We start from the raw sequence: 13089 nt of genomic DNA, 5'->3' as shown, positions 1-13089 counted from the left end.
GACACTTCTCATTGCCTGGGAAATTACGCGATGTTTCGGAAAATCCGTTTCCTTCATCAGATGTAAAGAGACTCATAACAATAGGCTAGCTTGGATAGTTTCGATAACAAACAAATAGAACTCCGTGACTTGAATCCGCAAGCGAACTATACCTACCGAGCGACCGCCGCCTGTGAGCGAAGTTATGCCAACTTTTGCGGATAGAGGGTGTCGCGTGGTCAGCGCAACGAATTCCCACGGCTGTTACTTTCGATTATATAGATCGGAGCAGCTACTTTGCCACTGAGGTAGCTCCTCAATTATCCTCACCACCAAGATGCAGGTAGAAAGTATAGAAATTTGTCTCTACTACAACTACTAGTTGCTTGCTTGGCTTATTTGTCGATCCTGAAAATGGAGGCAATATGCTCCTCCGAAACAACTGTAATCATCTAGATTAAGCGGCATAAATCTTTGTACTTATTTTAATAAGACACACCAAGTTTCGCACCCACACATTTCTAGCTCAGTGAGATTAATGTTATGGAGTAAGGCGATGTTTTTATCACATTCGTGCTCGAAAGCAACAGCGGAGAGACCCTTCTCGGTTAGAGAGCGGGACTGAGTTGCAGACTCTCAGGAACCAACTGTGTCGTAATATACTGGAGAACTCGTTATTCTGAAACGGCTATGTAACGGCAGTATTGGGTGGGAACGCACCTACAGTCCACACGGAGGCGAGTTCAAAGGGTGGAGCAAAGGCTCACAAAGACGCAAGATGGGTACAAGGAGGCAAAAGAGAAAACAAAATTCTTCCTCACTCCACGAGAAGAAACGTACCTTCCCTTCTTCCACTTCTATCCTTATATCTTCTCTTTTCAAGGCTTCTGTCTTCATGAGGAACAAAAGTGGAACTACAGTCTGTATTTGCAACTACAGTACAATTTCAGAACTTATTTCTGCCTCCCATTTTCAATCGTGGCTGAGGGGTGAGGAGGGAAGGTTCTGTGATTACTCGCAGTAGAGAAAATATCGACATACTGTATTTTAATGGGGGGGGCGCTGTTATTGCATCTGATTGATTGTTGCGTCATTTCCGGGCGACGTTTCGATTTTAAGACAATCATGTACGGTGAGTAGATAAGTACAGTAGACCATTGCTAATCTGGATTAAATTGGGAGAGTTCATTCGGATTAAGTGATAATTCGGATCAACGAAACAAAAGAAATCCTAAACGATCCCAAAAAACTTAGAAAACAAATACAAGGAAATTTAATAATATAGTTAGTAAAGGTAAAGGCAGGGATAAAGGTAAATTTTTCCCTGTGCTCAATGGATTAAGCACTATGCCATGAAGGCGTATGAGGAATGGTTGTATAGATCCACATTTTATTGACCTCAGTCTCACGTCCTTGCCGCTTTAATCCCGAGGAAAGAGCATCTGGTATGTTAAAAATAAGTAATAAAAAAATCACCAACAACTTCTTGCTCTGTAGGAAGCTGAAATCCAGGGTCTTCTTCATCCAGCTCAAGCCAGTCTTGGGTATTTTCTTGTGTGGTTTCAGTCTCCCCAGCTGCCCTCAACACAGTCTCAAAGTCCTCTTAATCTAATCCTTTTTGCTCCTAAATTCCATGTGTCTTTTAATGTATGTACTGAACAGTGAACAGAATTTTTTGTCTTTCTTTTCACATTTACATCCGGATTAACCCATTAGCGAGGGATATATTGTACGATGGTGGCAAAAGTGCGTGGAGGGCTACGCACATTTCGACTATAAACACTGGGTCTGAGGAATGCATCTGACTAATTATGCACAAAGTTTAGTAGGAGAACGTGACTGGAACAAACGACTTAAGAGATTTAGCCCCAAATAATATTAAAACGGATTTTAAAGGAACAGGACGTTGAAGGTGTGAACTGAATTCATCTCGCTCAGGATATGAACTAGAGGCAGGCCACTGTGAATGTACTAATACATTTCTGAGATCCCCCCCCCAAAAAAAAGATAGGGAGTTCAGTGACTCCCCGACATACTCTTAGGTTATAAAGAAGAGCCGTGTTGCGTATAGTTAGTGAGTTTCTCTTCCGGCATTCCTTAGGAAAAGTAAGGAAACCCATGAAAATGTTCAATTAGGATAGTCCACAATGCAGTCTAGATACAAAAAGTACATCTGCACCACAAAAGTCGCGAGGACTGATGCACTAACTTCCTCACCCCGTAGGGAACAGAACACTCCCTGCCACTGAGAACACGAAAATGAAATGCAATGACGTTGGACTTGAGATCCTTGCAGGGGTAAGAATGCACAGTACTGTCTTTCCGGATGTCACACCGTGTCTCTGGTAGAATCTTCTCGTTCGGAGGAAGTAATTGCTTCCACTTTCAGGGTCTAACTGTAAGTCCAGCAAGAAAAGAACAACAAATGGGGCAGGTTCCCTTTGATCACTGTTTCGCTTATCTTTCCATCGTGAAGATGGAGATACTATGTTCCTCTGAAAACTCCTTAAACTTTTCTAAAATTACAAGTAGTCACAGACCAAAAGACATACTGCTCGAAATGGGTTGAAATTGAAAGAGGTATCAGGGGCATTGTGTTTCAAGGCGCACACTTTTTATCATAAATGGGTTAAATGAGAATAAGTTCATTTCATATAAAGCAAAGAGACTTCGAGAGAAATTCTCTTCCTCGAAGTTATAAGGCAATAGAATTTTTGTATACAGCATGCAAGCTCCCGATGGATGGGAATTTTAAGGACTGTGTTGTTAAGAAGGATGGTTTCTAAGATAAGGAAATTAAAAAAGGAAAAAGAAAATAACAATCAAGGAAAGTATAAGGAAAGAAAGTAAAAGGAAGAAAGCAAAAGAGTGAAATGCAAACTATAAAACAACACTTACAGTAAAGGAAGGGGGGAGGAGATATTTGTGAGGACAGTGGAACAAAACAAAGAAAGAGACAACGAAAAGAAGGAAAATACCTGTAACACTGGCAATTCAGAAGTCAACGTTGTTGGATTTCTTCGTGGGTTACATAAGGCCACCTCCAATGTAGAGACAGTGCAACTTCGGGCGATACAATGGAAAAAGATTTTGAAGGGAGCGGTTGTGACTTAATCGATTTAATATCCCAGCATTTACCTGGAGAAACTGTGGAAAGGAAGGTAAAACCTCAGTCAGGATAAACTGTATCCCGGCCAATTTCGAACCAAGCACCTTCCAAATGCAAGTCTAGAGCCTGTCATAGCTACACAAATCTGTGCCGTAAATAATATTATATAAGAGTTGATTCACAATAAATCACTATGTTACGAACTCAGTGCATCTTCATTCAACGTTCATCACCGTGACCAAATTCAGGACCTACAGAAGAGGTTAATTTAATTAAAACTCTCTCTGTTCAACGCCTGGAGCTCACATCCAAAATTATGTACACATTGGTTTAGGTGCCCTGAATTCATAAAGTATTTAAATATGAGGGTTTGTCTCTAAAGGTTATGACACTATTGTTACTATACTGTGGCATGACCTCAACTGAGAATAGCCGTGACATCGCGCGAGTTAGAATCTCTCGGGAGAACATATTTCCATGAAACTCTTCAGTCTTAACTATGCGAGAAAGCTAGTTAATATCTATGTATTAGTAATTAACGAGTAATTAATTAGTGATAACGAGTAGTATCATCTGAAATGTAACGCCGTATAGTCCGATACCCATTCATACATGCTACAGAGGACAAAATTTCCTCCATCCTCAGGGTACATGTAACCAGCAGGCAGCAAAGTAAAATCTGCTTGCTGTCAGTGTCTTGCTGGTTACTGCTTGGCTTAATATTCGCCCTGAAGATGAAAGTGGTGCGTTTCTCTGGGACGTTAGTAAACTTTTATCAGAGCAGATAAAGTTACAATCACTGAGACAGCAGCGTCAAACGAGACGTGTAAGGACAAAACCTGGATAATTTTTACACATTCAAACAAAAAGTCATGATCACATGTCTCGATTTTGTTGACACATTAAACAATGAAATCCAAGGAATATTTTTCGATGACCCTGTAGTCTTATTAAAAGATGAACAGTTTGAAACACATAGCCCGTTCGTGACATGACGCTAATCAAAACCTTAATAAAAATACAGAGAAGAACCCTCCAGTGGAAAGTCATCTTTAGGCAAGTTTCTGTGAAAGCCTTTTAGCTGAGAACTTACACAAAAGGCCCACCCAATCAACGTCCTGAAAGTGAAACAAAGTTGTAACAAACACGAAACAATGTGTTAACTCAGTCCACGTCGCTTACAGATTGCGCTGGAGAGGTTTGTTTAATAAAGTGTTGGTCCAGCTTGAAAGAGGGCAGCGCAGGGCAGGTTGGGTCAAGCAGACTTGTAACGGGACTGCAGACGTGCCCTTCATGTGGTGATGTATTGCTCCTTCACCATGGCCTTCAGACATTCTACGGCTGTGTTCATACGAGACATTCTCGTTCAAAAGTAGGAAGCATGGCAAGCTAGGAGATTTGTCCAAAATTTGTGTAATTTTGTTGGTCATTTTGCGATGCTGTCAGTAGCTAGAATATGCGTTTATGGCCCTACAGCCCTTTGTTGGGCCCTGGCCTCTTCTTCAGTATCTTAATCCTATACAGAGTCTGTAGGACTCCTTGGACGGGGGATGAGCCCAACACAACTCAGCTACCCGCACACAGGACAACAAAAACATAGAATAAACGCATACATAGACATCCATGCCTTGAGTGAGTTTCGAACCCACGATCCCAGTGTTCGAGCGATCGAAGACAGTTCATGTCTCAGACCGCGCGGCCATGTGACCGGCGTAGTTAGACTATACAGTATCAGATATCAAGTGAAAGATGATTGGTGAACTGTGAAGTGGTTTGGAGGGAGAAATCAGCGGTCGTGGATCAATCAAGGTTCTATTTCAGAATTTACATGGAAAGACTGAGGAAAACTTCAGCTAGTACTGACGGTGTCACGGCCGAGATTCGAACCGAACACCCCCCCCCACGATTTTAGAGCGTTAATATTAGACGAACCTCCTCGGTGACGTCGCGTTTCCTTGAACAAAATGAGATGCTAGAAATTTCCCAAAGTAGGAGTCATTGAAATGTTGATGTTGGTCACCATGAGACGAGCCCGGAACCGGAACCAGAAAAGGACTGGCGTACCTACAACAGTCATGTAGCGATTATTGACGGCAGAAAATTAGAAATAAGAAGGCTGGTGTGTGGCGTTACCTAGCCAACCATTTGCATGACAGCCAGATATTTTGTTCTGAAATTATTATGAACAGTAGTCATTCCGAATTATATAACATTAACTTCTCTTTCCTTAGAAAATAATTCAAAAGCTATAGAGATTAAAGCAGTTCCTACATTTTTGTGTGTTTTTTAAGAATGACGTCAATATTTAGACTATATAGCTTTGAATTAAGAGATGAGGGATTAATGAAGAATTAATGAGATTTGGAAGGAAGTGGTCGTTGTCTAAACAAGATATCCCGTAACTTATTTTGAGGGACTGAGGAAAAAACAAAAATCTTTATTCAGGATATCAGGTGTCCTGGTGGAGTTCCGAAGAGCTTGCCGCGTAATAGCTAAGAGCGTTACTGCTACATCAGTTCTTTCGGTACTATTGCACTTTCATGGATATAAATATCTTTTAATTTATAAATATTTACTTAAGTTAAGCCCAGTTTACCTGAAACTTGTTTCTAAATATATTTGTGATATTCTTACAAGCGCCATACTTCTTCCCATATCTGCCTTAAGAATCATTGCAGGATCCTGACAGTTTGTTTGCATAATGTGCACTAATGCTGTAGCAGTCTTTTGTCTCCTTCCTTTGTTTCTCTCGTAAAGACACAGCAGCAAGTGAAATATCCCATAACCTCTTGCACAGAGCCAACTGCGGGCGCATCTGTCCCACAGTGCGTCCCTTAACGACGTTACAGTGGGATCATAACAAGTTATACAAAACACTTAGTACAAAATGGACACATATCTCCATCAGCATAGTTTTCATTTTCAGTTAGTAAAAGTAAAAAAGTAGAGCTATCCCTGTAACAGGCCGTGAAGGCCCATAGGGTTGTGAGTGTCAGTCTTACGCGCCGGCCGCGCTTTACTCCCTAGGAAAATTATTTAATTAATTCCTGGTACTCATTTCAGTGAGGCTGAGTCGACCCCATAGTCCGTCTGGAAAGATTAGGTCAATTAAAAAAATCCAATAACCTCAACGGGACTTGAACCAGCGACCTTCCGGCTTGTAGCATAGTGCCTCAACCAACTACGCTACCTCGTGCCCCCCTCAATTTTCAGTTACGTTGCATGAAGTTACGATTCAACCAAACACACAAACATATTGTCACGTGTTCGAGGTTCCGTGACTAATAATAACGGGTTCTGGATTAGATGACTGGATTTATTGACATCTTTCAGAATATCTCTTACTCACAATCGATATAGCGCTATCGCTTATCTACCCACTTCACAAATCACTAAGACACGTTACCCGTCTCCTGCAACGGATCTCAAGGCAGAAACAATCACTTCAAATCACTATGAAGTCTTTTTGTCATTTCTTATTCAATCGTCGTGGAATGTCCACCCTCCAGAACTCTACCCAGTTCTATATAATTCTCTAAGCCTATCTGACTACAAACAGACTCTTCTTATATAGCGGCACGAACCACTTAGAAAACACCTGCTATAAATGTTTCGTGTTTACTGCTCCGTTTCCTAGCACTGGGCATGGCGGAGACCACATAGAAAACACCTCTATTTTTGTCAGAATTGTTGTGATACATAGCAACGAGCTGTAGCATGGTCCATAGAGAACACATCCCCCACTGTTGCGTGTTCGCTGGAACGTGTATACTTAGTCCTTGCCTAACAGCGGGTCGATACGTCACAATATATAAAGTCAAACGTGCATTTTTCCTTATATTTTAGAACACACAGAGGCCCAAAGCTTGGAATTTCAGCTTCGATTTCGAAAGATCGTGAGTTCAGATCTCAGTCCTGAAACCGAGTATTACCAATGAGGTAAGCCACGACCACTTCCCTTCTCATCCTCTCGAATTCATTAATCATACTAACCTTCGAAGCTATGTAGCACCCAGTTATTAACTATGTTGTTAAATAAGCCATATATATATATATATAATATGAACCACTTCTATCGCTTTACCCGTGGATAAAAGGAACCCGGCAAAGAATCTGTTTATTTTGTTCTCACTTTGATATGAGTTTTGGGTTTATTTAAATATTCTGAATGGAATCTGTTTTGTAAGTAGAGTCAGCGGTTATGGCTACCGGTTGCAATCGATACTGAAGGAAATTACCGTTATCTGTATTAAGTCTGAAGTATACATCGCAAATAACATGATGCGATTTGCGAAAATCACGAAAAATTTCATGTTTACTGAAATTTTGGCTTATTATTTTTTTATTGCTACTGGGGTGGGACTAAGTCCCTTGTACTGCGGCCACTTCTGGCCTATTGTACCAGCCCCAGTTGTTAGGTGAGGGTGATTGTGAAGCAATTGGTGGAATGAAGATTGGCAGGGTAAACCGAAGTACTTGGAGAAAACCTGCCCGAGCGCCATTTTGTCCACCACAAATCGCACTTGACCAGACCCCAGACCGAACCCGGGCCGCCGCGATGGGAAACCAGCGACTAACCGCTTGAGCTATGGCGCGGCCTTCAGAAGTCTCTCTTCGAGTTAGAAGTTGAGGGATATCAGGCTCGCGAATGCTACAACAATAGGCTTCAGGCCGAAATCATCTGTGGGTCGAAAGCCATATGCATAAACATCTGTGCGTGGACTTTGTTAGTTAAATGTGTATAAAGTGAGATAAATTTCAGTTCATCAAACGGTCGTCACTCTTTCATGAAACGCCTGACTTGAAACAAGTCTATTATTTAAAAACACTATTTTACAAGATGCGACAACATGTATTCTAGCAGAAGTTTACCGAAATTTCTGGAGAATATGCTGCCTCCATATTCAGTGTCGAAAAGTAGACACTACTTGGTAATTATTTCTTGCTTGGCTTTCTCATCAACCCTGAAGATGGATGCTGCACGGTCCAACATCAGACTACATGGCGCCACATTCCAGAATACAATGGATTTTCATAGTCACCGCTATAAGGATCTATAACCCTGCATGTGTAGAACTTCGCTCCTACATTCCTTTCGCACTGAAACGTTGCTTCGAACCAATCCTTGCTTTAGTAACATCCAAACTCACGTTTCCGTATAGATAAACAAGATTTCTGTGCTGAAATCCAACCCATTTTTACAGTATATTCTGTGATAATCTGAGATAAGGGAGGTGCATTCCAGCTGTTGGGGAGGAACCAACGGGAGCTGGGAGCTGGCGGGAGAGGGTGGGGGGTAGCGAAGCAGTGCGGAGAGCCGCGAAGAGCGACACAGTCGCTCGTACCCAGCGTCGTGACTCGGACATCGAATACCTTCTGCCTCGGCCGGCGAAGTGGCGATTGCTGTATTACCGACGTCAGACTGAAGGCAGTCCTCGCAAGAAGGAAGAAATAAAATTAACGTGACTCACAAAGGACCTGTCTCGGCACAAAGAATAGAGTTTATTTTTAAAAGTTTATTTTCCTCTTACGTGATATTTTACTCTTTTTCTTATATGACGTAAACAATTTGTTATTAGTAACGGAAGTGTGTTCAGTGAGTTACAATTTATACTTGGTGTAAGTGGATTAAATAAGCACAACAATACAGGTATACTGACATTAGTTTCTTGTGCTTATCTAGATAAGGTTTTTGTAAAGAATATTTTGATTGCAGTTTTTCTAAATCCTAAATAACTGCAAAATATTAGTTGTATACTTCAAAGAAATTAAAATTAAACAAAAATTTAAATATTTCATTATTTAATAAAATCGAATCCATATGAAATTACAATTAATAAAATTTAATCTGAAAATAAAATTCATATCTTGAAATAAAGAGAATATTCTCACGATAAAAATTTTGTTTTAAATAAATATTTAAATTTAATATTTCTAAAATCTCGTTTAAATAATCTTAGTAGTAATAAAAATATTAAAATACGAATATTACATTTTCAGTTCTTAAAGTAATCTTGATTGGAAGCCATCACGTGACTGATTCCAACAATCAGCAGCACATGAGGAAAATGGAAGCCATAATCACTTCCAGCAGAGCTTCACTGAATTTCAAGACTGTGGTGGTATTACTCGTGTCACTCTTCATGCTAGGTTCCGGTAAGTAACACGTTCTTTGTACGTCGCGTTGCATGCGTACGAAATTAATTTATAGTAACATGAATCTCAAATAGAGACATATTATTTGGATTTCATGCAGCACAAGAGATGTCGCACCCAAAGATGGAGAGACAAAACGTTTATCGGAAGATTAACTTGTATGAATTCTAATGATAACTTATTTACGTATTTTATAATAATATATTTTTTGTTTAAGAGGCATAGGTAACTCTTTTAACCTACACACGGTAGGGAATTTTTTCTTGAAAGTTTTCTTACTTAAATAGCTAATTCCATAGAACCGAAACTATTTCAGAAGCTAACAGTCGCTCAGCAACTCAATAGTTACAAAATATTTTATGAAACCCGAAGGCGTCTAGAGGAGCCGTCAACGGGCTGCTATTCTGAGCCAGATCGATCTAGTCCATACTACACCATCTTAATTTCTTCAAGATCCATTTTAATATTATCCTCCCACTCATGTATAGGTCTTTCTTTTTATGGTTTTCCCATCAATCTCCTCTATGCATTCATATTCACTCCAATTCGCGCTACATTCCCTACCCATTTTTGACTTAATCATTCTACACTGTAATTATTTCTGTCAGCATAACTTTTCCGGAAATGAATACAGATGGAAATACAAGATAGAATGAAGCCATGATACAATATTTGATCAGTATAATTATATTTAACAAAATATGTGATTCTTTCGTTGAATTAACCTGTTAGCCTTAAACAACTTCGGAACATAACTCGATACAACCATGAGTTATGCAGATTACGTGACGCGGTAGCGTAGTTGGTTGAGGCACTATGTTATAAGCCGGAAGGTCACAGGTTCGTTTCCAAATGAGGTCACTGGATTTTTCAATTGACCTAATCCTTCCAGCCGCACTATGGCCCTGGAGTCGACTCAGCCTCTAACAGAAATGAGTATCAGGAATCTTCCGGGGGGGGTAAAGGGCGGCCGGCGAGTAAGGCTGACAAACTCACCGTCATCTGTGAGTCGATTGTCTAGCCCTGATCTCTCACAACCCTATGGGCGTCCACGACCTGTTACAGGGACAGCTTTACTTTTACCTTTATGTGCTTCAGTTCGTTTTAAATTAATATATCACTCATGAAATGAAATACTACAGACGTTTAAATTATAGGGGTTCGGTTTGGTGGCGTGTGATATATAGTAGAAATTAATACTGCTCAAACGAATCAACGTTCGATGAAATCAATCACTGTTATGTTTTGTATATGGTTTCATTTATTTTAAACTGCAGTAGAGAACACATCCGCAAATGAAATGTCAATATAAAATTAAAGTTTACTGATTCCATGAAGTAGCCACTCTAGATATCATTGCTTATGACGTAAGCGTAGCAGTGAAGGTGAGGAGTGACCTAGACGTGTGTGAGAATAACTTATAGAAACATATCTTAAATACAATAAGAGGATATGTTCTGCACTCACCAGTTTCAGGATAGGAGACAGTGGCAGACACTCGTAAACACGGTAAAGATCGTTCTAACTCTATGACAGGCTAGGCATTTCTTAAGTAGTTACTATAGGATTCTGACGATGGTGTATAACACACCGATATATTGGGTTTTTGGACTTTATCCATCGTCCTGGTTTTTAAGATAACTAATAAAAACACGACGTTTCGGAAACTGGATCTGTTTCCGTCCTCAGGTGAAGGAAAACGCCTATTCTGTTGGGTCCGTTAGAAAGAGCTAGCCTCAATCACTGGACAAACCGATGTCACTGGAAACAGATCCAGTTTCCGAAACGTCGTGTTTTTATTAGTTATCTTAAAAACCAGGACGATGGATAAAGTCCAAAAACCCAATATATCAGTAGGCATTTCTTGACTAGCCGAACGACTACTGGTTTCTCGAGAAAGAGTCTACTACTATTTAATTTCTCAATGGAGTTAGGTCTTACTTATAGCAGAATTTCCGTATTACATCACTAAGAGAGGGTGCTAAAATCGACCTAAATGAAACAATATCTTTCAGAATATTAGTGCTTTAAGGTATGATGAAGCTTAATTCTTAACGTTGTCTCTCAACGTAACTAATTTAAATGTTATATGTTCAATTACCGCACTTGTCAATACGTATCCTGAATTCACATCTGTATCCACAAATGTTTAGCTTCATAACTTGTACTCTTCTCCAAGTATAATTAGAATGATCAAGTGAAGGAGGATGAAATGGACAGGGCATGTAGCACGAATGGTGGAGAGGAGGAATACAGGGAGGATATTGGTGGGAAACCCGGAATGAAGGAGACCACTAGGAAGAACAAGACGTAGATGGGTCGACAATATTAAAGTGGATATTAGAGAGACAGGATGGGATGGTATGGATTGGATTGATTTGGCTCAGGATAGGGAGCAGTGGAGGGCTCCTGTGAACACGGTAATGAACCTTCGGGTTCCATAAAATACTGGAAAGTTCTTGAGTAGCTGCAGAATTGGCGGCTTCTCAAGAAGAGATCAGCTCCATGAGTAAATTAAAATTCACTTAGTGGTGGGTGGAGTCCAAATGGGTCCACTCGGCACGGCGGCCACTGATTGGCCTACTGTAAGCCTGCCCCGGGTGATTATGATGATGGAGAATTTGGTGGAATGAAGATTGGCAAGGGAAACCGAAGTACTCGGAGAAAATCCGCACCAGCGCCACTTTGTGCACCACAAATCCCACTTGACCAGACCCGGGATCGAACCGGGTCGCAGCGGTGGGAAGCCAGTGACTAACAGCTTGAGCTATGTCGTAGCCTTAGCTCCATGAGTAAGTGTCAGTCAGTAACTATATTACATATTGTCGGATGTTAGGACGACTGATGAGAAATTAAATAGAAAGGATCTGGAAGGAAACACTTGCTCTTCTCGAGGCACGACACCTACACCTCGAGACTAAAGGAAACCCTGCAAAATAATAAATAATAAAAAATTCTCACACCTACGTCTTGCTTTTTCTGGTGGTCTTCTTCCTTCTAGCTTTACCACCAAAACCTGTATCTATTCCTCTTCATTCCCATGTGTGCTACATGTCATGCCCATTTTATCCTCCTTGAGTTGATCTTTCTAATTGTTCTTGGAGAAGGGTACAAGTTATGAAGCTCCTCATTATGCAGTGTTCTCCAGCCTCCTGTCGCTTCTTCCCTCTTTGGTGCCAATATTCTCATCAGCACCCTGTTCTCAAACATGTTCCATCTGTGTTCTTTCTTTAACACCACAAACCAAGTTTTGCTTATATAAAACTGATTTCAGGCAATAAATGCATTTTAGTATTACCGTCCCATCTGTGCCTATATTTTCAAAGTGACCAATTCCCTTCAGGATTTCGAACTGCTATGAATTTCCTATCTCTCCCATGCTAAAATAGTACCCAGTCATCCACAGGTTTGACGTTCTCCGGACAAATTTAGCCTCTACAGCAACAGGAGACTTCTCGTGTAATATCTGCAGTGACATTCTCCTCCGTGGGTGTTACCCTCCCCCCCCCCGGCCTCTATTCTAGAGCGTTACGAAGTCTGTCGCGCCTGACAACTATCCAATGCTCACAAAATTTTTCAGCATCGGCTCGTCGTTCTGACATAGGACTCTGAAATTTGATAGGTTTCTGACGTTCTCTAGTGACAAACTCTTATCACGCAAACCTATTATTATTATTTCATTATCATAATCATTACTCAGATGATATAAATTGCACTTTTTTATACCTTATGTGTGTTTGTTTCTTTCTCACTTTCTCTCTTTGTAATTGGCCCTTGGGATTTTGGGTTAGCAAGCAAATAAAAAAGAATCTATTATTATTATTAGTAGTAGTAGTAGTAGCAGT

At 40.4% G+C, this 13089-nt stretch overlaps 1 protein-coding gene and 1 long non-coding RNA gene across 3 annotated transcripts in view; one reads left to right on the top strand and one right to left on the bottom strand.

Moving 5' to 3' along the window:
• The window catches only part of LOC117282537, a 400895-nt gene that overhangs the window by 95114 nt on the left and 292692 nt on the right, over positions 1 to 13089 (bottom strand). The window lies entirely within an intron of this gene.
• Positions 8433 to 13089, top strand: part of LOC111867128 — a 236624-nt gene continuing 231967 nt past the window's right edge. For both annotated transcript variants that reach the window (XM_033752561.1, XM_023856665.2), the window contains exons 1-2: positions 8433 to 8738; positions 9089 to 9244. In XM_033752561.1, coding sequence (XP_033608452.1) covers positions 9148 to 9244 — 97 coding nt within the window. In that variant the 5' untranslated portion in view covers positions 8433 to 8738; positions 9089 to 9147. The remainder of the gene's footprint in view (positions 8739 to 9088; positions 9245 to 13089) is intronic.

The sequence above is a fragment of the Cryptotermes secundus genome, unplaced genomic scaffold (genome assembly GCF_002891405.2).
Source record: "Cryptotermes secundus unplaced genomic scaffold, Csec_1.0 scaffold381, whole genome shotgun sequence".
In the NCBI taxonomy this organism is placed as follows: Eukaryota; Metazoa; Arthropoda; class Insecta; order Blattodea; family Kalotermitidae; genus Cryptotermes; species Cryptotermes secundus.
Note: the sequence above shows the minus strand (reverse complement) of the source record. Positions and strands in the feature narration are given on the sequence as shown.